The sequence below is a fragment of the Platalea leucorodia genome, assembly GCF_965183815.1.
Source record: "Platalea leucorodia genome assembly, chromosome: Z".
Lineage (NCBI taxonomy): Eukaryota > Metazoa > Chordata > Aves > Pelecaniformes > Threskiornithidae > Platalea > Platalea leucorodia.
In genome coordinates this window covers 21,624,223-21,652,130 of record NC_138858.1, presented here as the reverse complement: position 1 = coordinate 21,652,130, position 27,908 = coordinate 21,624,223, and the positions used below count along the sequence as shown (strand labels likewise).

Below are 27,908 nucleotides of genomic sequence, written 5' to 3'. Positions count from 1 at the left end.
CCATGTCCCCTCCCACCTTCTTGTGCACCCCCAGCCTCCTCGCTGGTGGGGTGGGGTGAGAAGCAGAAAAGGCCTTGACTCTGTGTAAGCACTGCTCAGCAGTAACTAAAACTTCCCTGTGTTATCAACACTGTTCTCAGCACATATCCAAAACATGGCTGCATACTAGCTACTATGAAGAAAATTAACTCTACACCAGCCAAAACCATCACACTCTTGTAATAAGAGAGACACTATAGAACACAGAAAAAACAATTTCTAGCGCACTGTAGCCATAGATGCTAACTTATAGTTTAGTTAGGTGCTAAAAGGAAAGAAAATGCTAATAATTTGAAGAAATGGAACAATTTTTTTCCACAAATTGTCCAGAATGACAACTAGTACTGGCATATCCAGTAAATCCAGCTGCCAAATGCTGTATTGTAGTGAATGCTCATATTTTAAAAGCCTTAATTCTGAATGTTATCTTGAATTGATAGCAGCATAGTGACTCTTTAAGGTTCTGCTTTAAAATAATCTCAAATGATACCTTGAAGAATTTAATTCAAGCCATGTATATTATAGGAAAAAAACCCCACATTTCTGGTAATGGCTGAACTCATATTGCACAGCTCAGGATCTACTCTGGTCTTACCTGACGGCTACTGTTTCATTTCTATTGTCTTTGTCCAGACCCAGTTCCCAATAACCATCTCTCATATGTTATGGGCACAGATGAAGGACGCATAATCAGTATTTCATTCTGTTGACTTTAACTTGAAATTAACTTCATTTTCATGCTGTTTCAAGCATATTGGTTAGTACTAAATTCTGCAAATAGTTTCTATAGAAATACAGAAGAAAACACAGCACAACAGAGTTCTTAAAATCACAAATTGCCTGCTGTGTCCTAAGCCTCTGTCTCCATAAAATAGGCAGTTTATGTACCTTCTGCCAGCTGACTCCTTCTCAAAGGTGACTAGCTTGAGCAGACTGGTAAGAGGGAGCTGTTTAAATGACACCAGAGAAAAAAGCAAGAGAAAAAGAGGAAAGAGAAACATCTTTCATGGAAGACCCTCTGAATTTCTTAAGAAGATGTGTAACCATAATCCTTTCCAACAGGTACCTTAAAAAATATCCATCCTATAATTTTTGAGAAATACTTTATTTTTTAAAAAGTGAAGGCAATCAAAGTTTTTCCTAGGATGCTGTCCTCCCTGCTCCCATAGGCTTTAGACAAAAATGCAGGAATAACGAATTCTGTAGACCTTGACAGGCTTAAAAAACACAGATCATCTGAAAACTTCAATAATTCAAGCCTCTTAGGCTCCTTCAGCCTTGTGTGTGTCCCAAGCAAGCATCCCTGAATCTGAGACTTCAGCAATGTGGAATTCTCAAATTTTGAATTCCTGCACAAGGAAGCACTTCACAGCTGTGCCTTCAGCAGTCACCAGGCAATGATAAAGATATTGCCGGATGAGCACCTGAAGTTGGGACAATGTTTTCAGGTGCAGAGGAGCAACTTAAAGTGAGTGTAAACAACTACACACAATGTGCTTTCTGTCCCTGCCTAGCCTTTGGAATTAGAAAAGTTTCAAGTCTAGGGTTTCAGTCTAGAACATAAAACTTCAGGCTTTTAGATCACGGTTTACATTCCTGCTGTTTCTGACCTAGCCAGAGACACTGTGTTAGAAATATCCTGAGTATAAATAACTTGTTGACTCCAATTCAGTCATTATAAGTCTAGAAAGGTTGTATTTATAAAAACAAGTTTAACTTCAACTCAGAGGCATTTATTTTCCTGGCACTTCTATAGAACTCAACATACTTAGTTGATAGCATTTGCAAAGACCGTGCAAAGACCGTACAAAGCCTTCACCCTCTCCTTTCTACTGTAAGGTACCACTGCCATAAAGCTAACACCTTATGTGGACTGAACCACTAAGAGGAAACGGGGCATAACAGCTCCTAGTTAAATGTAATGATGGAAAAGGCTAACAAACATAAATGCTACATGTGGTAGTATAAGAGACGAATGAACACAACCACTGTGACATTATAACTGAACTAAAAAAACTATGCATTCAAGTGGCATGGAGCCACTCTCAACATTCGCTTATTTCCCCTTCAGATTTAATAAGAAGGAATTTTTGAAGAAAATCAGATTCCACTAGACCAATTACTTGAAACGTGTGGATGCTGTCTAAAGAATTCAGCTAAATGGGATGTTTTGGTTATTCCCTGTTTCTAATTTAGACCTCAGCCAGGCAGAAAATGATGCCCTACAAGTGGTTTCTATGTATAGGAAATAAATCTGTTCCCAAAATCTGCATCTTTTTAGGCTGGCATGACCAACATGCACCAAACTACTGCAAGGTACATACCTTGCACTTGCAGCATTAGCTGCGTTTCTGAAGGAAAAAGCCTCCTGGAAAAGGCAGCTTCAAAATGTGGGCAGAGCTCCATAGGAGATCTGCTGAGTCAAAGTATGTTTGATTTGCTGTTTCTGCTAGCAGCCAGATTTGCAGCACACATCCACTCTCCCTGAATAAAAACAGAAACTGTTGGTCCTTGAGAACTTCTGAAAATCTTTATCTGTAAAGGAGAATACTGTTCAGTGCTGTGACTACTGCCACTGGCATTTTCTTCAGAGGAACCACATGCAGCGGTTCTTGTAGTGAGGGGCCCAAAACTGAACACAGTATTTGAGGTGCAGCCTCACCAGTGCCGAGTACAGGGGCACTATCACCTCCCTGGTCCTGCTGGCCACACTATTCCTGATACAAGCCAGGGTGCTGTTGGCCTTCTTGGGCACCTGAGCACACTGCTGGCTCATGTTCAGGTGTCTGTTGACCAACACCCCCAGGTTCTTTTCCAACAGGCAGCTCTCCAGCCACTCCTCCCCAAGCCTGTAGCGTTGAATGGGGTTGTTGTGACCCAAGTGCAGGACCTGGCACTGAGCCTTGTTGAACCTCATACAATTGGCCCATTGATGCAGCCTGTCCAGGTCCCTCTGCAGAGCCTTCCTACCCAGCAGCAGATCAACACTCCTGCTTGGTGTCATCTGCAAATTTACTGAGGGTGCACTTGATCTTCTTGTCCAGATTATTGGTAAAAATATTAAACATAAAATATTAAAATATTAAAATATTAAACATAAAATATTAAATATTAAAATATTAAACAGAACTGGCTCGAATACTGAGCCCTGGGGAACACCACTTGTGACTGGCTGCCACCTGGATCTAACATGTCATAGAAGGCGATCAGGTTAGTCAAGCAGGACCTGCCTTTCATAAACCTGTGCTGACTGAGCCTCATCGCCTGATTGTCCTGTACATGCCACTCAAGATGATCTGCTCCATAACCTTCCCCGGCACCGAGGCCAGACTGACAGGCCTGTAGTTCCCTGGATCCTCCTTCTGACCCTCCTTGTAGATGGGCATCACATTTGCTATCTTCCAGTCAACTGGGACCTCCCTGGTTAGACAGGACTGCTGATAAATGATGGAAAATGGGTTAGTGCGCACTTCTGCCAGCTCCCTCAGTACCCTTGGGTGGATCCCATCTGGACCCATAGACTTGTGTGTGTCTAAGTGGTGTAGCAGTATGCTTACCATTTCCCCTTGGATTATGGGGGCTTCATTCGGCTCCCCATCCCTGTCTTCCAGCTCAGGGGGCTGGGTACCCCAGGAACATCTGATCTGGGGTTAAAGACTGAGGCAAACAAGGCATTAAGTACCTCAGCCTTTTCATCATCCTTTGCCACTATGTTTTCCCCTGCATCCAATAAAGGATGAAGATTCACCTTAGCCGTTTTTTTGTTGCTAAAGTATTTGTAGAAACATTTTTGGTTGTCTTTTACGCAGTAGCCAGATTAAATTCTAGTTGGGCTTTGGCCCTTCTAATTTTCTTCCTGCATAACCTCACGACATCCTTGTAGTTCTCCTGAGTTGCCTGCCCCTTCTCCCAAAGGTCATAAACTCTTCTTTTTTTCCTGAGTTCCAGCCAAAGCTCTCTGTTCAGCCAGGTCGGTCTTCCTCCCCACCAGCTCGTCTTTCCCCACATGGGGACGGCCTGCTCCTGTGCCTTTAAGATTTTCTTCTTGAAGAATGTCCAGCCTTCCTGGACTCCTTTGCCCTTCAGGACTGCCTCCCAAGGGACTCTGTCAACCAGGCTCCTGAACAGGCCAGAGGCTGCCCACTGGAAGTCCAAGGTAGCCGTTCTGCTGACCCCTCTCCTTACTTCTCCAAGAATCAGAAACTCGTGATCCCTATGCCCAAAATGGCCTCCAACCATCAGATCTCCCACAAGTCCTTCTCTGTTTACAAACAACATGTCCAGCAGGGCGCCTTCCCTAGTTGGCTCCCTCACCAGCTGTGTCAGGCAGTTATCTTCCACACACTCCAGGAACCTCCTAGACTGTTTCCTCTCCACTGTATTGTATTTCCAGCAGACATCTCATAAGTTGAAGTCCCCCACAAGAACAAGGGCTAACAACTGTGAGACTTCTCCCAGCTGCTTATAGAATATTTGGTCTGCCTCTTCATCCTGGTTGAGCGGTCTATAACAGGCTCCCACCATGATATCTGCCTTGTTGGCCTTCCCCCTGATTCTTACCCATAAACACTCAATCATGTCATCACCATCATTAAGCTCTAGACAGTCAAAACACTCTCTAACATATAGGACTACCCTGCCACCTCTCCTTCTTTGCCTATCCCTTCTGAAGCGTTTATAGTCATCCATTGCAGCACTCCAGTTGTGTGAGTCACCCCACCATGTTTCCGTAACGGCAACTATATCATAAATTTCCTGCCGCACAATGGATTCCAGCTCCTCCTGGTTGTTGCCCATGCTGCATACATTAGTGTAGATGCACTTCAGTTGGACTATTGATCCCACCACCTTTTTGGAGGAAGAAGCCCTAATTCCTACATGATAATTCTCAGATGCTTCCATGGTTTCTAACATATCCATAACCCTTGTGTCTGCTGCTGCATAGATCTCCATGCCCTACCTCCTCTGAGATGGCAGACTGAAGGACCTTGCTAGCACACCATCCCTCAAACATTGTTGTGCCGCCCTCAGGCAAGCCTAGGTTTATCTCTTCCCCCTTCAAATCTCGTTTAAAGCTCTTTCAATGAGCTGCTAACTCCTGTGCAAAGATCCTTTTTTCCCCTTTGAGGCAGGTGTACCCAGTCTGTTGGCAGCAGGCCTGGTGTCGTGTGGACCAACCCATGATCAAAAAACCCAAAATTCTGCTGGTGACACCAGGCTTGGAGCCAGGTATTGATCTGCTGGCTCCTCCTGTTTCTTCACTCATCATTCCCTGCAACTGGAAGGATAGAGGAGAACACTGCTTGTGTTCCTGATCCCTTAACAGTCATCCCAAGGCCCTGAAGTCTCTCTTGATTGCCCTTGGACTTCTAGTTGGAACTTCATTGCTGCCTACCTGAAAAATCAATAATGGATAATAATCTGAGGGCTGTACCAGGGTAGGAAGTTTTCTCTTCATATCTTTAACCTGGGCCCCAGGGAGGCAGCAGACTTCCCTAAGAAGTGGGTCCAGTCTGCATATTAGGCCTTCTGTTCCCTTCAGAAGGGTGTCTCCTAAAAAATTATGAAGGACTTGTCAATTTTGTAGGTCAGTCTGAACCATCTGCCAAGCTAGGCTCATTTAAACAGCATCTGTTATAGTACGTGTGAAACCATACAGGGAACATAGCTATTCAGAGAGCACAGGTTAGTTGAACATACCCTAGAAGGCAGCAATTCTGAAGTGACTAAACAATTTTAGGACATAAGCACTGGCAGTGTATTCCTAGCATCATCCTCTGGATGAGACTGAAGGCAATAAATCACTGGGTGTACATACAGCAGAACTATCAGAAGTACCAACTCAAGATTTCTCGTGCAAAAAGTTTTTGAATCTTAAAAAAAATCTCTATTTAGGTAACAACTTTTGTTGTTACTTTCATTTGCAATCTTTAAGTTTGTTTTTTTTTTATTTTAATTAGGGAAGGTAAGGTATGGAGAAGAGGAAGCTGAGGGGAGACCTTATCGTTCTCTACAACTACCTGAAAGGAGGTTGTAGCAAGGTCAGTGTCTTCTCCCAGGTAGCAAGCAACAGGATGAGAGAAAATGGCCTCAGGTTGTGCCAGGGGAGATTTAGATTAGATATTAGGAAAAATTTCTTCATGGAGAGAGTGGTTAGGCATTGGAACAGACTGCCCAGGGAAGTGGTGCAATCACAGTCCCTGGAAGCGTTCAAAAAATGTGTGGATGTGGTGCTTAGGGACATGGTTTAGAGGTGGTGCAGGCACTTAGGTTAACGGTTGGACTCAATGATCTCAGAGGTCTCTTCCAACTTTAATGATTCTATGATTCTATATGAATGTTTCCTGAAGAGTCTACAGTATGGTTGAAATTTACTGGACCTTCGAGTCATTTAGCTAAGCTTTTAGACAAAGCCCTTTCTCAGTCTCAGAGAGTGGTGGACAAATGCTTGGCTACTATATTGTGGTATATATTGGTGCTAATAGGTTTAGATAAAATTACAGATACTGATTTTTTTTTTAATGTAAAGTGTTAATAGTCAAATTAGATACAGAATTTCTCACAGCTGAATATGTTCATGCTGACCTAGGCACTGCATCTAGAAATACAACTATCCATCTGTTGTTATAAAGGAGAAATGTCAGCCAGACTTCAGACTGAATAAAATGCCTTTCAATATGAGTGCAACCTCTTAGAACTAATTGCTTTTAAAGACTCATCCCCACAACATTTTAAACCAAACTCCTTTATCCAAATCTAAAAGGCACCTGTAGATTCATTGTCCTGACTGCAGTGCAGTTTCAAGATCAAGCCCTGAAGCCGATATGATTTGAGCTTGGATTTGGCTCATTGTACATGTATATGAAATGGCACCACTGACTTCAGAGGCACATTTATCACAGAGAAAAACTTTTTAAGCCCCAGAGAGGCTTAAAAGCTCCCACTCCTTTCCCCCATATCTTTCACAAACGCACAGATACATGCGTGTAGCCATGCTTGCTTTTCTGCAGCATTGATAATTGCAAGTTTTCTTTAACTTCTCTCACACTCAGAAGCAAGCTGTAGTTTTGTAATTACTATCAAAATTGGTGCATAGGCTAATCAAAATCAATTATCAGCTGTGAGATGGGAAGAATAAAACAGAGGAAGAATAGCAGGGCAGCAACTGGGCTCATGAAATTAAAAATAAAAATAACAAGCAAATCTATGTCTCATCCTGACAAGTGAGGCACTCTGCCTCTCTGTCATCCCTTTCACCATGCAGATGACTGCTCAGTAGCTCTCAGCACATAATAATGCAATCCCTCCTGTCCACCAAATTTCTGTAGTAGCTGCCAACTCTTTGTACAGCTTCTAGATGAAATGACAGAAAAATCATATTTCACAAGCCTATTTAAGAACTCCATAGCTTTTAAATATTTTCTTGTTTCACCTTGCAGGGAGGGTTTTGTTTTTAATTAGTATGAAGCCTAGTTACTTTTCACCAGGAGAAAAAGGGTGGCAACCATACCAGATCTAGGAGGCTGGAAAACAAACAGGTGGGAAAATTAATAATAAGTACTCATATTTACACTTGCTATAAAGAAACCTTTGTGTTGGAGGAAGCTAGATAATACATGGCATGCCATCTGGTTTGCCCAGAGATGGGGCAATGAGATTTGCAGATTACAGCTGGTCCTAGGCAGCCATTATCAGCAAGTTAAAACAGTGCTTGAACAGAATCAGCCCACAGACAAAGAACAGCAGAGGCAAAGCAAGAAAGTGCTTCAGCTGGCAGGCCCAGAAAGCAGTGGTGCTGGCAGCCACAACTGCAGGTTCAGCTGGGAGGCTGGGTGTACTCCTTAATTCCCTGTTTTTGCTAAACTTTCACAGCAGCATCTATGAATAACACTTTCAGCTACCTCCTGTTAAGTAGTAGATTCTGTCTCATTCTGTTGAACAGAGCAGTACTCACAAATCATAGAATCATTGAATCATGTGTAACAGCAAGCACTCAGCATGATGTCTCCAGCTTGTACAAAATGGGCAGAACATCCCTTTGGTGTAATGAGTCACAGTGAGCAAACGTGTCTTTGAGAATCAAGCAGAGACTCCTCCCAAATACACTCAATTGCCCAAAAGCTAGTTGTCTGGTCTATACTAGTCATATAAGCTTATCGATTCTCTAGTAAATGGAAAGAGATGCTCGTACGAGCAACTTGGTGTAGGGTCGTACTGATAACAGATGGAGAGGAGAAGGTGGAACATACTCTGGAATTGCCCCTTTCGCCTGGAGGACTGTGAATAACTACATCCCTAGCGTTTACACAGGAAACATTAGGCAACCCAAGATCCCATTTCTTGTAGAGCAGAATCAAGCTAAGGTTCTCAGTTCTTATTTTCAGAGTGGTGAATGACCAGGCTGAGCATATACCAACCAGGAAAGACTCCAGGTGTAGAGAGGGAAGGTGCTCCAGTAGAAAGTGGCACTTTCTACCACAAAAGTAAGCAGAAGAGTCTAAAAGAGAGGAAGTTTTTTTCTTGGAGAGTCTGAGGCTGGGCAACAATTCCTGTTAGAAACAGGCATCACAGCATCACTGCCTTTTACTTTAAGTGTGAAACATGTTTCTGACCTTGCCTGTCCTGAAAGAAGTACACAGTGCATATAAAATAAATTTTAAAAAAGTCAAAGAAACATACTGAACAAAACACACAAGCTCTGAACAAAATCCTCTCTCAAATACAGTTCTCCTATGGGAACAGCATGCAAGACAGCACGTGGAGCACACATGACAAATGCTATTCATATCACTCAGAGCACTGATAGGAGGCCCTCAGATATCAAAATAACTTGTAAAGGAAGAGATCACTGAGATTAACTCTAGCTTTCCTTTTGGGTCAGCTTTACTTAAAAAAGCCTTAGATTGTTTGGATCCTGACTGACCCATATCTGATTAAAATGACACACTTTTATGGAGACATCTTGACATTCACATAATACAAGGCAATATAAGTACCAGCCATTTTAGTTTCTGCTATTCTGACGAAGTTTGCTCATCAGTTTTACACTTGAGTCATAAGACTGACAGCATAATGTATAACCACCTATGGTTAAAAGCAACATGACGAAAAATTAAAATAAAAGACAACCTCTACGGATGGTATCTCATTTTTTTCCATGAAATATGGAAACACTTTCTGGTATCTTAGCAGTTACTCTTCACACTAGCATGTTGCTGGTTTTAGTATTATGAATAATGCACATTAACCAAAATCACAGAAAACACAATGGTTACAATGAATTATATGCAACTCATTTCAAAGTATTCATTGTCTTTTCAGAAAAAAAACCCCACCATATATTTGGGTATAGGAATGCTTGGGGACTGTATTTGCAAATAAGTTTTCCAAAATAATTTACACCGTCACAGCAGGTGAGTGATATCAAATATTCTCTGTGCTGTTTAATATGGATTCCAAGTCTTACTTACCAATCCTGCACAGCATTGAAAGATTCTTCATTTGTGATGTCATACATTAAAATGAAGCCCATTGCACCCCGGTAGTAAGCCGTGGTAATTGTTCTGTATCTTTCCTGCCCTGCTGTGTCCTGAAACAATAACAAACAAAATTTTTACATGTTGCAAATGAATTGACAAATGATAGGGTTTTTTTAATAGAAAGAAAACTCTGACAACAGTTATTGTACAACTCTGCAATCCTACTCATAAAACTAATCAAGGGGGAGAAAACTGAGAATAACAGGAAAAAGGAGAATTCTGCATTGAATCCTAATAGGAGGGGCACATCCATTCTGTCATGAGGTGAGAGTGGAGAAAAGCAGAAAGGCATGGCCCTCTGTCAGGTCATATATCCTGAGTCGTTCACTGACACATGTCATTCAACCTGAGAGTCGGGTAAGAACCTTGTCTCCTGCTCCTGCCTTGTACCTTCCCAATTTGGCAGAGGGGACAGGTAAAATCTCCTGTCCTGGATAAAATGCTGGGACAAAATAGCATCCTTAAGATCTTCATTATAAGATCAGGATGGTTCCTGAAGTCTGGAAACATCCTGACCAAAAAGGCAATGTCTAATCTTTCTGGTCTCGCAATTTTAAGCTATCGCTGCACATGTTAACTTTAGCATCAATACAGACAGATCTGTGCTGACAAAATAAAAGCTGGAGGGCACTGCCTTTAAAATAAGGATGATATCTGAAAAAAAAAAAAGTTTGCTAACAGTCCCTTAACTCAAACCCGTTTTCTCCCTCATTCTCCGTATCTCGTTCAATTGCCTTTAAAGTCAGAAATGTGAGTCTTCCTTTCTCCCACTGCTTGCTTTACTTATTTCCATTAAAAAATTTTCAGGGCAGGGACTACCTGTTACCACATTTATATGCAATGTCTAGCATAACCACCCATGTCTGTACTAAGATTGTGAGACAACAGCAATAACTGAAATACAGGAAATGCATAACTATTTCCTGTTCCAGCACACCTATTTAATATTTTTAAAACATAAACATTAAAAGCTCATACATAACATTTCAGTGCAATCCTGTAACTGTTTAACAGATCATCTGCATGTATTCAATTTTAACAAACTTTGAAACTTAATTTAATTATTTCAGGTTTTTTGAGCGGATAAGAAATAGTTTATTTTACAATACAGACAAATTTATTTAATTTGCCTTCCTACAGAGAGAGAATAATAACCAGTGATAAACAAGGTTTTATTTGGTGTGTTTTCTGATATGGTTCCTGGGCTAGTAGTACTGCCTTGCAAACAAGAGAAAAATAGATTAAGTGGGTCTTCTTTAAAAATATATCATTCATCTCATAAACTAATAAAATAAAATAAGGAGTTTCTACATACCTCAGAAACCACTTATATAATAAGAAACAATCAAGACAGTTACTGAAACCAAACGAGGTCTTAGGTAAAATACATGGATTCTGTTCATTCTGGATTACAGCCGCTACTGCTTTGATGTAGTTTCAGTGATCCAAGACAGAAATCTAATGTAGAAGGTAGACTCTAACCGTCTCACAGGAGATTAGGTTATGTCTTTGCGGGAAAAGACAGAGAGGCTTAAACTTTTTCTGCTTATACTCTGTGCTGTCTAAGCCCATACCAACTGTGGTCTGGAGGTTGGATAGCTACATTAACAGAACTGCTCCCAAATTTTCTGGTGGTATTACTGAATTTTAAGGTATTAAGACCCTTGGGCTAAGCCTGTGCATATTATAGTACTCAGAGGTCAGTTCTTTCTCAGTAGGTCATAGTCTGTCAATAAGATGAAAGTATCATTGAAATGTTGAGTAAAATCATTTATTAGCAGAAGAAATATCACCTGTCATTTTTTAAAAACATTTATTTGTATTTCTTTTATGGAATAAGGTTTACTCTCACATGTTTTGCAGGCTTCATTTATTTGATTTGATATTGGAGAAAAGAGCTGGGAGGAACAGGAGGAAAATATGACCTATAGCAAGCATGCAGCCTTTCTGTACAGAAGAGATATGATTTTTCAAACAAGTTTTGTCAGTGTCTATGTGCTTGTTTGTCAGTCAGAGACATGTATGGTTGGAAATATGATGGTATGACAAGCAGGAACCCACTGCTACTGAAGCAAATCTTACTTTGCTGCAGGTGATTTCCACTGAAGCCTGTCTGCAGATAAGAGTGAACAGCCCTAGCAATAAAGCCGTAAGTCAGTGAAGCTTCCTAGCCAAGACACCAACTATTTTCTGCGCAGTGTTAAAGGTAGCTAGCGGGGGCTTACGCACTCTTGATTACAGAGAATAAAAGATGAGTGTAAAGGAAGACAAATCAAGATAAAAGTTCTGAAATAATTTTACAGAAAGGGAGGTGAAGCTGCAGATGAAGATCCAAACACTGACTAACTTTGGGATAAGTGATGCTCTTCTGGACCTAGGCATTTCATTTGGGTCAGTCTGGGAAGGAAGCAGATATTTGAGGTTGCTCTTGATACAGGCATCTAACATGTGCCTGTAGCAAATGCTATGTTAACATGATGATAAAACAGAAGATTTTTCTAAAGCAGTGTTTCAGTATATGGCATAGATGGATAACCATTAATAAAGTGGAGTTTATTAGTTTCAAACATTGATAATCACATTCTTGTTGGTATTATTTTCTATTCACTTGCTATAAGGAAGCAACTAAAATTTTAATTCACCTAATGTACAAATCATGCAGTAGAGTGTTTATGACCATGTAAGAAATGAACCCAAATATCAGTAATCAGTGTTGTCAAAACTTTTGTGTTCCACACATTCATAAGCATCTCCTTTGTATTCTGACTAGAATATATTCATAAATACTCTAAAGACAGCTCCTTTTGTATAATGGTTAAGGAACTCAAATACCATTTGTCAGGAGAAATAGCACATTAGAAACATCCAGTACTTTAATATTAAATATTATATTTTATTACAATGATTTAATTTATTTGAAACAGGTAATGCAACAATGTAAGTGGCCTTTCTCACTGTTCATTAGCTTTTATTCTTATGGAATAACTCAGCAGAAAATAACTCATTTCCATATTTCATCAAGTTTATATCTGTAAATCACTGATTTTATCCTCAGGTACTGTTTTGTACTTTTATTTGAAGAAAACCTTTTCCAATTTTGGCATGGCTGCTGGCTGCTGCTATGTTATCTTAGTCTTTTTTGCAAGACCATAGAATTAATCTGATGACCATCTTTTTAGGTTTAAATTCTGAAATATAACACCTGTATTTCACACTGACTGATGTTTATTTCTAAGCAAACTAAATAAAATAAGCCTAAGGAAGAATAAAATTTGACCTATCGTTGACTGGCATTTTAACCAGGGTGATTCATTTCCATCTTTAATGGGCAGAAAACAAGACACATAGATCGTCTTGGGGGCCTTTTCATTCATGTAGGTGATGGCTGGTAAGGACTGACTGTTCATTAAAGAAGTAGAGTGGAAAAGTAGAAGTGAATGAATGACACTGAGGGAATGCTGTATAAAAAGTTTCATGCACAGAAGACAAAAAGAAATATTTTACAAATCTTAGTCAAAACAAAACAAAAAGGGTCTCAGCAGCTGCAGGAAATATTTTCAAATACTATATTCACTTTCATAAATTCTGTTTTTAATAAAATTCCCACCATTCCATTAGCCTCTGGTTAGGTGGTCCTATCTCCGTGAATCTTTTTTAATGGGCACCAGATTTTAGATATTAAATCACAGAATGACAAGGTTTAGTGGACATAGTACTTTAGAAATTATCCACTTTCTGAGCATTCAATACAGCATGCTGCCCATGGTCCTGAGTATTTGGAGGATTCTGAGGCTTGCGTGGTTTGGTCTTGTGTGCTCTGGTGTTTCTAGTATGTTTTGGTCTTTTTTTTCTTAATTAATTTTAACCTCTAATAGAAATTAGATATTTGAAAACATTATGATGCTCCAGATCCTGATATGTATAATTTCATATTACAAAAATTCATTGCCTTTTGCCAGAAATTCAATAGCTAAAAGGACTGGTAAAGCTTTTCCATCAGTAAAGATCTTGAATAGGTCAGGTATATATCTATAGGCAGTGAAAGAGGAATGGTAGAGGTATAGACTGAGTGCAAAATATCTGTTTCTGGCTCAGGGTGAAGACAGCAATCTGGTCTGTATTTGGTCAACTCTCCTTTATCGTATATGTATCAAATGGTATGGAGATAGATAATTCTAGCTCACCTTGGCTGTTCATTTGAGTTAAACTTAAAGCTGTGCATTTGACAGGACAATAAAGCTTAAAGTGAAGATATGTTAGTTATTTTTACAGTAACCACATGACCCAGCTTTTGTCCTGTGCGTCTCCCTTGAAACAACCCTTTAATAATGTTATGGGAAAGTTCCTACAGATTCTCCTTAAGACTGTGTAACTGCCATACCTGCCATACCAACTGCCATTGAAGGCCTTAGTGTCCGGGGAATGCACCAGCTGCTGACAACAATGCTCCCAAAGGAATGGGGAGATAATGTAATAGCCATCTGTGCAAATAGAAACACTTAGGAAAAGCAAGCTAGCTGACTCAAGAAGAACCTGTATTCCTCAAGAAGTTAATTGTTTACGGCGCTGGAAAGGCTCAAAATATGAAACAGAGAAAAGAAGGTTCTGATAGTAATCTTGAAAATAATAACTATTACCTGGAAAATAATAACTTATTTAGGCTTGCAAAGTACAGTTAGCTGAATTAACTTAGCAGTGTAAAGCAAGTAAATCCCCCTTACTGTCAAGCCCTGCTAAGCTAGACTTCATCCAGAACGTGCCATACCAGCTTAGACTATACCAATGTTTTTGAGCAATACATTAAATCAGGCCCTTGAATTAATTTGCTGGGTGTGTGCTCTCCTTCCCACCTTCGCCTAGCACTGCACCACTGACAGGAACAATACTTTATGTAAATAACTTCCAAGTGGAGTTGCTCATTATTAATGCAGACAGTTTTGAAGGTGAAAGCAAACAGCATTTGTCTGCAAGGACTTTTAATGAGCCTGTCATGAAGGAATTCAGTCTGCAAAACACAAACTTATTTTGTAGCACACTTGAGTGACTCTGTGCCTCTGCATTTCTGTCCTATATGCTAAACATACAAATACCTTTTTAGATCCTCTTCCCCACATTATGAGTTTTACTCATATCACAATACAGCTTGTGTTATGTGCCAAAAAACTGGCAGCAGGAGAGGAGGATTTCTTGGACGGCCTTTATATCTCTGGTGCACATCCACAACATTTGAAGACAAGGCAAACAGAAAGATAAAATCAGAAATATGAATTGGGTGAATTCTTACTTTGCAGGTCAACATTTTCTGTTAAGGTAAACAAAATTTGCACAGCAATCAAGAACTGCTGCTCCTTTATGAGTTTCATATTTCTTTCCTGCCATTGCTTCCCAAGGGTTATTTATATACTCCATCAAAGAGACTCTATATTTCTCTAATTTCTCCTATTCATACATAAAAGGACTCAAGGCAGTAAATGAAGGAAAATCTAAACTGGCTCTTTTCAGAGCAGCACAAAAGACGTCTCTGATCTTTCCTCAGGGATCTCTGGGGTCTCAGGGAAGAAAGGATAAAAAGAAAAGTATGACAAGCAAAAAAAAAAAAAAAAAAAACCAACCCTGTAAGAGAGCTGTTCAGGGAGAGGGAAGGGACAGCCTCTGCAAAAATCCTCTTGAGATGGGGGGTAGACAGGGGTAAACCCACCTAAAGCCTGCTGCTAACCACCCCAGAAGAGCAGCTGTGGGTCTACAGCAGAAGCAACTGGGCAGGGCACAGCGAAAGAGGGCAGGGAGAAAAGCTGCTGAAGCAGGAGGAGCGATCTATCCTGGGAGCACCGTTTCTCAACAAACAGCACTTCCAACAGAAAGTGTTAGGCACATAGAAACACAGACATATGAACATTTAGTACCAGGAATGCAAAACACAGTTCAAAACAGTTTCTTTAGCTAATATATGGACAAAAAATGTAACACTGCATATTGCCAACCTAGTCTTTGCTTATGTGCCTATCTTCTGTCAGCAGCTCTTCCCAGACTTCTCATGGCTTTGGCTTCCCGGGAATTTTGTCTTTTATATATATACATGTGTATACATAGGCGCGCATGTGTGCATGTGTGCATGTGTTTGCAGAAATATATAGATGTATATCAAAAAAACATCTGGAGCGTGAAACGCCAGGTACTCAGCTTGCCAGTACACATCTGCTAGATCTGTATGCTAGTCCTTGGAACTCGCCCCAAAAGGACAGCTGACAGTTCATTCATCGTACGAGAGGGATGCGGGAGCATGGCGGGGCCAGCTGGATACAGCTGGGGCCAGAGCGGTGGGGAGAGGCATTACTCCAAACGCAGCTAGTAAAAAAGGGCCTGGGAGGGCTGTCCTGGCAGGCAGAAGGTGGGGCAGAGCTTGCACTGCAGAGAGAGTTTGGCTCCTAGAAAGTCCAAGTTGGTACTGTAAAAGTACTTTACTGCCAGATTTGCTTTCTCTCACTCCATCCATGCAGCTGGTGACTGTGCCCGAAATTAATTTCCTTTTAAATTTTCTGGTTTTCTCCTTTCCTGTTTTTTCTTCTTTCTCCTTCTGTATTTTTAAGACTTGCATAAAATGTTCATTCTCTGCAGTTCAGCTACCATGCCTTCCTAAAGCACAAAGTTTAAGAAAGCCATGGTATCACTGTCTCCCTTCTAGCCCAGCATAGCTTGACCTCAGCTGCCATCGGTTCTGGATACAAGTTTTGAACCCCACTGCCATTTCAGTGCATGCCTCCCTCTTTCCCTGCCACGAGCTGCAGCTTTCCCCTTGTCCTGTCTTCACTTTGGTTGTGGCCTGTCCTGCTCTCTTGGAGGTGAGGATCAATTCCTCTTGTCCTTCTTCCCCATCTCTGGACATACTTTATAAAGCATCTGTCAGATCAGTAGGACTTGGCATTCTCTTCAAAAGAAAAACAGATTAATTAAAGTTACACTTTATATTTTAACCAAGCTTCATGTTGGGTCTTAAGAAGAATTTCTCTTTCTGGAAAGGCTCACGTTTTTCTTTCTGGATCTTTTTTTTCTTTTATTTTATGAAAAGTGTTACAGAATCAAACATTAAGTACAGCTGCCAAAAATGTATAGTGGAAATCATAAATTTACAAAATCTAATTTGCACTTCATGTAATAATGCAAGTATTTTTTAATGAGTAAAATGAAAAGGCAAATTAATATTGGAGCCCTGCTTGTAACTACAGCTAGGGAAAAATCAGCTGAATAACTTTCTATTTGTATTATTTTTAAATACTTGTAAGTCAGATTATAAAAATTTCCTCATATTTTTCAGAAAAAGAATGAAGCAACAGAGAGCCATTCTGAAAAAATAGTTATATACAAAAACCCCCAGCAAAGCTGTGATAAGGATCTTTGGTCTACAGGCAGCTATTACCATATGGGAAGCAGCAGTAGAAAAACATGCGATATTTTTAGTTTTGTCATATTTTGTTTTTAAAGCTCCTGCTCCCAGAGTCCTGTGATTGTACAAGAACAGCAACTTTTTTTTCCTTTTTTGTTTAATCTTTGTAGTCAGAGACCAAAAATGCATCCCAGTGCATAATGAAAAAACAAAAGGCATTAATATGGACTGAAATTACTGTATTAAGAATAAAACTTTTACTAAAACCAAAATAATTTTGGAATGCTGACAACTGGCACTGAATTCTGGCAGGGCTCGAGAAGATTAGAACAACCTGCTTTTGAGTGAAAGGGACACAAAGAAATGTTAGTTCTATAATAACATTGCAAGGAATGGTAATCTTAGAAACCTGCCACTCAAATACACTATGGACAATCTTCAGACTTGACAGAAAGTCTCCTTAAGCTCCAGGAGTGTACTTGGTAATTTAAACACTAAACAAATAGTGGTTGTCATACTCACTGTGGGATGAGGATAGGTTGCAAAAGTCAATCCTAATGCTGTGAGACTTATCTTATTAGGAAAATAAGAAGCAGAGCTGTTTCATCCACACACGAAGAAGGCACTAAACAGTCCTTCAGTCCTTGTCTCACGTGGCTTTGGTGACTGCTAAAGGTATTTGCAACTTGCCAGTGTTTCAAACTGGCTCTTCTATCTGTACAGCACTTGGTAGCCTAAAAATAGGTGTGTTCTTGCCCTATGATAAATGTGGGGATAAATGTCTTTTCTGGTTTGTTGGGGTTTTTTTTGGAGGGTGGGGTGTTGGGGTTTTTTGTTTTGTTTTGTTTTGTGTTTGTTTTTGGTGGGGTTTTTTTACAGCTGTACTAAAGCTTTGACATCTTTGTCTGATTTTCCACCATTTTTTAAAGGCATTTGCCTTTCATTTAGCAGAGATAGGAAAAAACACTGAGCTATAACATAAGTTCAGAGACTTAGAGTCAATCTAACTATTATCACATAAACGGAGAACAAGTTTGAGGTATATTGGAATGCGAGAGTACCTTCCTCTTCCTATTGCTGTACATTGATTATATACTTATAAATACTTTGGATTATCTACTTCTCTCTAGAACTTCTTATTCATAAAATAATAAGCTCTCAGCTTTCTCTCTCTCTTTCATTCTGTCCTATTCTGCATCTTGAAGACAGCTCTCTCTATTAATATTCATTACTTATATTTAATTAACTTGCCCTTATTATTCAGGATGAGGTGAGATCCATGGATAGAGAAAAGTTTGACCAGCCATTTTGATAATAGCTATATGTTAGTGGCTCATTGCAATGAACAAATTTGCATAATAGTGTCATCATGTTACAATATTATGCAAATCCTTGTCCACTGATTAGCTAACAGTACCTCTTAGCTATTGAGAGCTATGAATATAATTCTTTCCTTATGACAACACCGAGCTTAGCACATTTTTGTTCTGGGCCTCTTTAAGAAGCACAGTTTTGTAACTCTCCAACTCTAAGAGAAAAATGAATTAGTGGTACAGAGGACCTTTTAAAGCCATTAACAAAGCACTCTTGCCAGAAACTCTCCACCTCTGCTTTTCCTTGTGATAACCCCTGTGCTTAAATCTGCAGTGAAGTTTCTCTTATTTGGAACAAATTACAGGAATGTTCCTATTAAATATTAATAACCTTCCAAACCTTCCCAGGAGTAAAAGAATGCATTTCTGTGCAGAATATTGAGTTTACAAAACACTTTTAAAGGCTCTTTAGAATTACTACCAACTTACGTGTTTTACATAAAAATGTTTTAAATCTCAATTACCTAGAAAAAGGAAAAGACAAATCTGCAACACAGAACAAGCCACATTTTACCTATTTTAAGCACGAAACTATAAATGCAATATTTCTGGAAGAATTCAGACACGGCTGAAGTTCGAACCCATTCAGAACTTCCATGGGGGCTGGTAAAAGGCACAGCTTAGTGCTCTAGAAAACCTGCAGAATAAAAGTACTGGACTACAGTGTGGTCTGTGCTACAACGGTTTCCTCCTGCCTTGGCAACATAACACTGCTTTAGGGCTGTCTGGAAGATTCCTCGTGCAGTGATCTGTAGGTAACATTTGTATACTCTTTCTATGACTGTGGTAGACATTGTCTTCTGGGGCAGACATCAAAGATACCTAAAGAAATTCCGGTAGCTCTTTGTATATCATACTTTTTTATGGCAGGTATTTTAAGATTCTAAGGCTCAGCTGAAAAAGCACCTGGTGCTTTCTGGAGAACTCCTCCAGTGATGTATCGAAGGTGCAGAATGCCACCATCTTTTCTCCACTAGCAATGCAGCCCTTCACGCCTTTCAGGGAGCTGTTCCCTCCCCTGACACAGAACTATTGAGAGCTGTGTTTGCAGGACAGTGTCCACCAAACTCTCCTTTCTTCCACTTTTAACCCCTTTGCCCTCCAACAGTGTGTCATCACCAAACACTCACTTAATATGTGACTGTGGGTGAGATCTTTGAATTCCCCATCATAGCTTTTTCTTTTTCTTGGGTCTGATTGTAGCAATTAGTAATTTAGGTTTGCAATGATGGGCATTATACAGTGTGGTCAGCTGGCCAGAATCATTAAAGAACATCATGTTCCAGGTCAGTTCTTCTGTCATCTTCAACACATTCAGATGAACCTGTACAAAATATTTCTGTGTTAAAGGGAAAGATCGAGAAAGGACAGATGGCACAGAACAGATTATTCCAGCCATCAGGTGCTGGAAGGGGTTTTTTTACAGCATGGGAGTCCACCACTGCATCCAGATAGCTTGTGACACAAAGGTGATTCATGAAAGACCAAGAATCTGTCTCCAAGACTTTCAGACTTTGAATGAATTCTCTAGTTCTTTCAAAGCCGATATTTAATTAACAACTCTTACAAGACCCTAGAAAAATCTGTTTTTCTGGCTTTTAATCATTTTAGTTTCCTCATGGAAAAATTAAGAGGACACATCCTATATAACAAAAAGATACCTTTGTCATCAATATGCTACTAGATTTATCTGCACCTAGATAAGATTTGTCTATTAATTTGAGGAATATTTAAATTGTATTGAAGTCACCAAGAAAAAAAAGTCTCAACAAAACAAGATGTAATTCTTAGATATAATGTATTTTAGATGTAATTCTTAGATATACTTAGTGATAGCACTGCTAGAATCTCTTCACAAAGGAAAGAACGGTTAAAGATGCCAAATAGAAACAACAATATAATCTACTATATGATTTGGGGTGAATTTTTGTCTGGTAAATATATTATTTAAACTAAAGGCCTCTGTTTTCTCTTGCTTGTCAGTAAATACCTATGCACTATGGCTGCACATCAAAAGGTTATACCTAGGACACTTCTCTAATGTCCTGGTATTTGATGAGAGAAATGTAATTTAAGCAAGCACAGGTTATTCTGACAAGGAAATATTTATTTACCCTGAAAACATTTCAGCAGCTGACACAGTTTAATGCACATCAACCAGTCATGACCTTTATGTTGTTCTAGTTTAAGACTGTAAATTACTAAAGAGAGACTTGTAAAAAGAAGTTATATATGTCAGGTGTAATTAATCTATGAATCTTACATTATTTCAAGTACAGTGCCCTTATCCTTGCATTCTCTTCTTAGGGAGTTCTGGCATAAAGTGGCATAATTAAATTAGATTTCAGCTAAATTGCTGTTTAATTTGGCCCCTGGTCTCTCTTCTTTAGCTCAGACTGGTTGACAGCTATGTGTTTAGCATATGTATAATCCTATTTAGCAATTCTAATGACTTCTTTGTAATTTTAAACTCAAACTTTTGAGAGAAACACAGTGTCACCAAAAAGCATAATTGCCAGACCTATTAGAATAGAATAGAATAGAATAGAATAGAATAGAATAGAATAGAATAGAATAGAATAGAATAGAATAGAATGGAATGGAATGGAATGGAATGGAATGGAATGGAATGGAATGGAATGGAATAGAATGGCATAGAATAGAATGGAATGGAATGGAATGGAATGGAATAGAATGGCATAGAATAGAATGGAATGGAATGGAATGGAATGGAATGGAATGGAATGGAACGGAACGGAATGGAACGGAACAGAACGGAACGGAACAGAACGGAACGGAATAGAATAGAATAGAATAGAATAGAATAGTTTTCAGTTGGAAGGGACCTACGATGATCATCTAGTCCAACTGCCTGACCAATTCAGGGCTGACCAAAAGCTAAAGCATGTTGTTAAGGGCATTGTCGAAATGCTTCTTAAACACTGACAGGCTTGGGGCATCAGCCACCTCTCTAGGAAGCCTGTTCCAGTGTTTGACCACCCTCTCGTAAAGAAATGCTTCCTGATGTCCAGTCTAAACCTCCCCTGGCGCAGCTTTGAACCATTCCCAAACGTCCTATCGCTGGATACCAGGGAGAAGAACTGTGCACCTCCCTCTCCGCTTCCCTTTCTCAGGAAGCTGTAGGGAGCAATGGGGTCGCCCCTCAGCCTCCTTCTCTCCAAACTAGACAAGCCCAAAGTCCTTAGCCACTCCTCATAAGACATGCCTTCCAGCATTTTCCAGTTTTGTTGCCCTCCTCTGGATGCATTCAAGTACCTTAGCAACCTTTTAAAATTAATATATTTATTCATTAATAATAATAATAATAACAACAACAACATCATCAATAATATAAAAATTAAATACAAATATAAATACAGTATAAATATAATATTAATATTTCTTGCTTTATTTGAGTAATGAGAAATTCAGTCTTTTTACATATGGCAGCTATTTTGGAGTCCTGGCCACTGTGCAATAGACTGTGGTACAGTAGCTGGTATCAGCACCACCCTTACAGGTATATATGTTCATATAGGAAGCAGAACAAAAACCCACATTATCTCATTCTATTATTCTCAGAAATGGTCCCATTTTGTTCCCTTAGTTTTTTGTCCAAAGAAATCCTGAAATAATTAGCAAGTTTTATTTAAAAGATAAGTTTCCAGTATTGTTTTAAGCAGAACACTGAACACCCCCACTGACAATATGTAAGCAGAGACATTTCATGATACAGCACTAGAGGAAATGAGGTGATGTTACTGCCTAGATCACTGCAAAGCTATTTTATGAGTTTGGACATTTATTTTTCTTTTTTTTAAAGTATTATAACATCACACTTCTATAAAAAATGCTATATAAGTTTTTGTTACATAAGGATTTGGCCCTAGGTGTAAACACCTCTCACAAAAGTCTTCAAAAAGAGTCGTCATTAAGTTGGATCCTGATTTTATCAAAGTGCAAGCATATAAAGCTACTAAATATATTTAGGGGGATTTACTGGATGTGCTGTGTTTTTAAATACCTAAACAATTTCCATACTTAGGCTTTAAATATTTGGGCATTTACTTTCCAGCCTCCTGAAGACAACACAACTTCAGCACACTTGTGACCTGCCAGGTAGGCTGCAACAGACTTTCCTGTGCAAACTATAACCTTTGTGAGAAAAACATAGGCATGTATGTAGGTGTGAGTATGCAAATTCACATGCCTGGACAAACTAGAAGACAGGTAGCATTTAAAGTCTATTTATGTAGAAATACACTTACCTGTTCTTCAGCCATTTTTCTTAAGCATCCATTACTGGCAACCAACATAGAGGAAGTACTGGACTAACTGGATCTTTGGTCTGGTGCAATATAGTCATTCTAACATTCAAGAAGGCTCAGAACTAGTTTTTAGTGTCAGGTGTTACCAAAATCTGCTAGAAAATCTGATTTTTTTTTTTCTACAAAGAGGGATGAGCAACAGTGGTTTCAACAACAGTTCAGAGAAAGATATATTTATTCAAAAGTTTCTTCAATAAATGGAGTAATAAGTGAAGCAAAGAACAGCTATCAAAAGAAAAAGGATATTAACTAGGAAATTTTCCTCCTATATTTGTATTTCAAAAAGCATCAGGCAAACAAAACAGCAGCAAGATTTCTTGAAGGAATAGGCTTTGAAGTTCTACAAGTGTCTACAGAACTTAGCAAGAGAATCTAGAACAAGTTCTTAACAAAAAAGTATATGACAAACTTTATAAATGCATAGGTAGGCTGATGCACTTTAAGAAAAGGAAATGTCCAGAAGTCCCCATGCAGAGAAGTAACTTCTGAAAGGAATTAAAGCTTTCAGGTGCTTTGCTGGATGAGGACTAGAACAGTAATCACATTCTGGGATCAAATCTTAGATGAACAAACATTACGTCTTGGATTTTTAAGAAAATCTGATTTTTTAGACTTAGGTAAAGAAAAAGAGGTGAGGGTTAACACCATTTGTAAAACTAATACTTTGTGTTTAGAAATTCAGAAAAAGAATGTGGAACTGCTGATGCTTTATCATTTAGAAGTGAGGACCATTTTTACCTGTTACATATGAATATCAGTTTGCTGACTACTCACAGACAGTAAATAATATGACCCTATAGAAAAAAAAAATCAAATAAAATTTTTATTCACTAAAAATACTCATGATTTTAGTGCTAAATTAACTGAAGAAATAATACTGCCATTTTGGATTTTTGATGTAATGTTATTTCATTGGAAAATGCTGAATTATCCAAATGAACTTTTGCTGAAGATTATGTTTGTGTGAAAGTTTTCACTACAGCAGGTAATTGGATCAAATCCAATCCACCAAGGAATTACTGGTCAAAGCCATAAAATAACTCCCACCAGAAACAGGTACTAGGTCATAGGTTGTAGAAATCCATGAAGTAACAGAATCATAAAAGCGTTGGCTGAAAGAGACTGTTCGATAGGGTAGGCCTGACTATCCCAGGCTGTCTTCTAGTTCATATTTACAGGCTTTTACAGCACAACATACACAAAGGCACAAGAGATGCCATATCACTTTACACCTGAGAATTCATGCAATTATTTTGAAGATTTTCTTCTATTACGTCACCCAGACACAACAGATCCTTTTAGAGTCCAAGCAGACAGATTTCTCAGTTTTCGGAGGAACTCACAGAGTTTCTAATTTTACAGTGCTGACTTTATTTTCCTTTGGTTTACTTTTTAAGCAAGGGAAACAGTGGATTATGGGATCCAATAACATGAAATTTTCAAGCAGAATACAGTTAAAGAAAAAAGCCGCCTTGTTTCTGTAGCTGTAATAGTTACATCATACCCACGCTTATTTTTCTTTTAATTAACTACATATATGTTTAAAGACAGAAAACCTAGATCATATAATTAGTAAGTTAATTAACCTTTTAGGAAGATCCAAAACCATTTATGCTGGTCAAGTAAAGGGGGACAATTCTATCAGTCCTGAAACTGCAATGTCATCACAAGAGGTCAAACCAAGTACCAAAGAAAAATAAAATGAGAATATTTTGACCTGTTAAAGTAGAAGACCTGATCGAAATACACCTTTCTTTCCAAAAACATTCTACAATTCTTATATGTATTACCAGGCAGAATGATTGCCACAGGTTATTTGAAAAGTTTTGAATGCAAATATTTCAATAAAATAAAACATGCTGTTATAAATAATTTCTAAAGGTACGATTAAGATCACATATGATGTACTATAATTAGTGTTATTCTTCAGCTGTGATTTTCAAACTACAGGTATTTTTGCAGTAATCAGAGTTATTCTGTCTTAATGCATCATAAAGGAATAGGAAATTATAGTCTAATGGAAGCAGAAAAATAACCAGCTGTGAAATCTGTAGCAAGTATAATTATAATCAGAGCTACATTAAAGCACTAGCTACTACAAAATCAGACATTCGGCTTATACACAGTCAGAGAACAGCCTAAAAACAAATTGAGTGTAAATAACTTTCAAAGGGCTTCACTGCCTACAGTGCAGCACTGACTATATTGAAGCAGTAGATGTTTGATGACAACAATTCTGCTTTAATTTATACACTGTGCTATTTCTTCTCTAATTTAAAAACTCAGTAAAACTACGATGAGCTTCCTGGAAGCCACTGTATTCTACTACAGCTCTATCCCATTCCTTCCCAGTCTTCTAACTGTCACATAATAGTGGTTTTATAGCAGTAGTAGGGTTCATGAATTTGTAAACAATATAGTCACACAGGTGCATGTTTCTGTGTATATACGCAAATTTATAAATATATATATGTATATAATATGACTATATGCATATAACATAAATAAAACATATATATTCCACTATTCCTATTGTGATATAAAGATTTTTTTGTAAACTTGCCCTAAGTATTATGTCTTTATGTCAGGTATGAAGAAAGCAAATTTTTCACATTGCAAATTTGTGCCTACAGTCCCAGAATTCTGAATGACCTCATCAAAGCATGAAGAGAAGAAAATATACCTATTCATAATTGTTCCCATATACATTTACATTTCATTAATTATAAACAAAGAGGAGAGTTACCTTACAGAAGAGTTAAACTCAGGAATATGAATCAGAAATGCAAGCATACTAAGATATTGTAATTGTTTCAGATTCATGTATTATTTACCAAAGAAAATAAAATATAAAGTTAAATGTAAATTATTGATATCCAATCAAATTAATCATTTTCAATTACAGATTAGACTAAATTAATTTCAAAAGCCAAGTTAAGAAATCTGTTGATAGAGCAGCTGTTAAGTACACAGCAGAGTTAACATTCAGGTTCCTTAACCGTGCCTCTCCAGGCTTCTTTCACTGCAAAAGACAACTTTTTGGGTGGACATGTATTTTTTCTGCATGCAATCTCTGCCTTTGGCTGCTGCAACCTGAATAGAAACCCCAGTAATCTTTTCACTTAATATAACACTGACCAGCATATTAACTGGAAAATGCATTATTAGACACTCAACCATGTGTTCTTTGATTCTAGATAAAAATTGAAGATTATTTCTACCCTGATTTGATTAAATTGTGGGACATGTTCTCTCATTGTGCAGACATAACTGAATTATCCTCCACCAGCTGACAAAATGCTGCTGTGACTGACAAGACAGACTGACAGCCAAAGAGGAGACTTGAATGAAGAAAGATCAAAGTGAAAATTGGCCCCAGAAAGGAGTTCTTTTCTGGTATACTTTCTAATATATTGGGGGCTGGGGAGGGGAATAAAAAAAAAAAACAACCTGAATTCTGGTCATTTCACATGTAAGCATGCTTAAAGACTAATGCTTCAAGGAAGTAAGAAAGAGGAGGATAATTTGCCAGAGTTGTTTATTAGTCAGTTCCACATAGGGTCCCAGGGGTTCGTGTTTCAGCACATAGCTCAAACAGAAGCTGTTGATTTTGCTAAATCTAACGGATGGTAATGGGGAGGGGAGGGAGGGGAAATAGCCCTTTCCAAACATCTGCCATCATAAACAGCAATTTTAGAAGATGACAGAACTCACTACTTAAACCTGGAAATTACATTCAGTTCTAGGATCATTGAAATGTGCTTTGGGTTTCAAAGTCACCATTACTGATGAGCAGAGGCAACAAATCAATGTAGGGAACATATGATTTTTCTCCCATTTTTTCCCTTTTAATCTTCAGTATGATGAAAATGCGATCCATATGACACATAATTTTGGCTAAGATGAATGTACTACAATCCTTTGTTTTGTACTACATTGTCTTTGATGCCAAGTGCCATCAAAGTTACTGGATGCTGCAGGAAGTTACATGTTCTCCAAACTTATGAAAATAAGACTTCTCTTCTGTACCCATACAGGAGTTTCTGAGTACTTCAGGTAGCCAGCCTTCAAAACTGTGAATGAGGACAGCTCCATAGGACAGCATTAGGTGTTCAAGAAGGCTGAGGATGTAACTGACACTAAAGAAATAGCAATGATTAATAGGATTTGAAATCTAAAAGGAAGGAGGCCCAATTCTGTCCTTAGTTACACCAAATAAACATACATACATTAAACAAGCATACATAGCTCAATGAAATCCAGACTGATGCAAACCAAAGTAAAGATCTAATTTCCCAAATGACAGAATTAAAATTTTGAGTAATTTATTCCTACATTGGACATTGGTTTCACCATAACATTTACCTTTTTGTATAATGCAGTGTTGTATTTATGTGTTTCTGTTTTAATTATATTAACCTCCAAGTACTTCCTGGAAAAAAAATTATGTGGGTTATTTTTTTTTTTTATTAAGATGCTATTTCAGGGTTAGACCTTTCCCAAAGCAGATATACCAGGAGCAAAACCAACACAAGTATTTACAGAAAAATTACACAAGCTGTTGACTCATCACCAGATACTATATAGTAAAAGTTCAAGTGGTTCCAGCGTGGATGTTTCATAATAAAGTATGACATGTACTTGACAATGTAATATAGAGAAATAGTAGATTCAATCAATAACTAGTTAATACTTTTAAATCACAAATTTAAGCAAAATACTCTCAATTTAGTCACTTCATATATCCAAGCATGATCTTAATCTCACAGCACTATTTAATAGAACTTGGATCAAAATTACTAACCACAAAAATTATTCTCTGGTCTAAAATCTTTTATTAGACTTACCATATACTTATCTAAAATAGAAAAACTGGAATGTCAGATACATCCTTTACTTTTTCAGAACATGCTGTGAATTAACAAGTCTTTGGAAGGACTGCTGAAAATAAACTGTTATCCATTCCAATAACGTTTAGCAGAAAAGTGTATAGCATATACATATATATATATATGTGTATAGCATATATATATAAAAGTGTATATCATATATATATATAAAGTATCTAAGTCCCTTCTTTAAAAAAAGAAAGCATACATGTTCAAACATAAAATTGACAATTTCATTTTTAGATAGGATAATGTAGGCTAAATCTTACCAAAAAGAGGGTAGGGGAGGAATATAGTGTCTAAGGTAGGTGGTATACTTTCAACCTGTGAGGTCCAAACAAACATCTATCTTCTCCTCT

The 27,908-nt window shown here is 38.3% G+C and overlaps 1 protein-coding gene across 2 annotated transcripts in view; it reads right to left on the bottom strand.

Moving 5' to 3' along the window:
- RAB3C (RAB3C, member RAS oncogene family) overlaps positions 1-27,908 on the bottom strand; it is a gene marked incomplete at both ends in the record, with an annotated part of 132,313 nt that overhangs the window by 57,020 nt on the left and 47,385 nt on the right. For both annotated transcript variants that reach the window (XM_082335814.1, XM_082335815.1), the window contains one exon: positions 9,510-9,628. In XM_082335814.1, the coding sequence (XP_082191940.1) occupies positions 9,510-9,628 (119 nt within the window). The remainder of the gene's footprint in view (positions 1-9,509; positions 9,629-27,908) is intronic.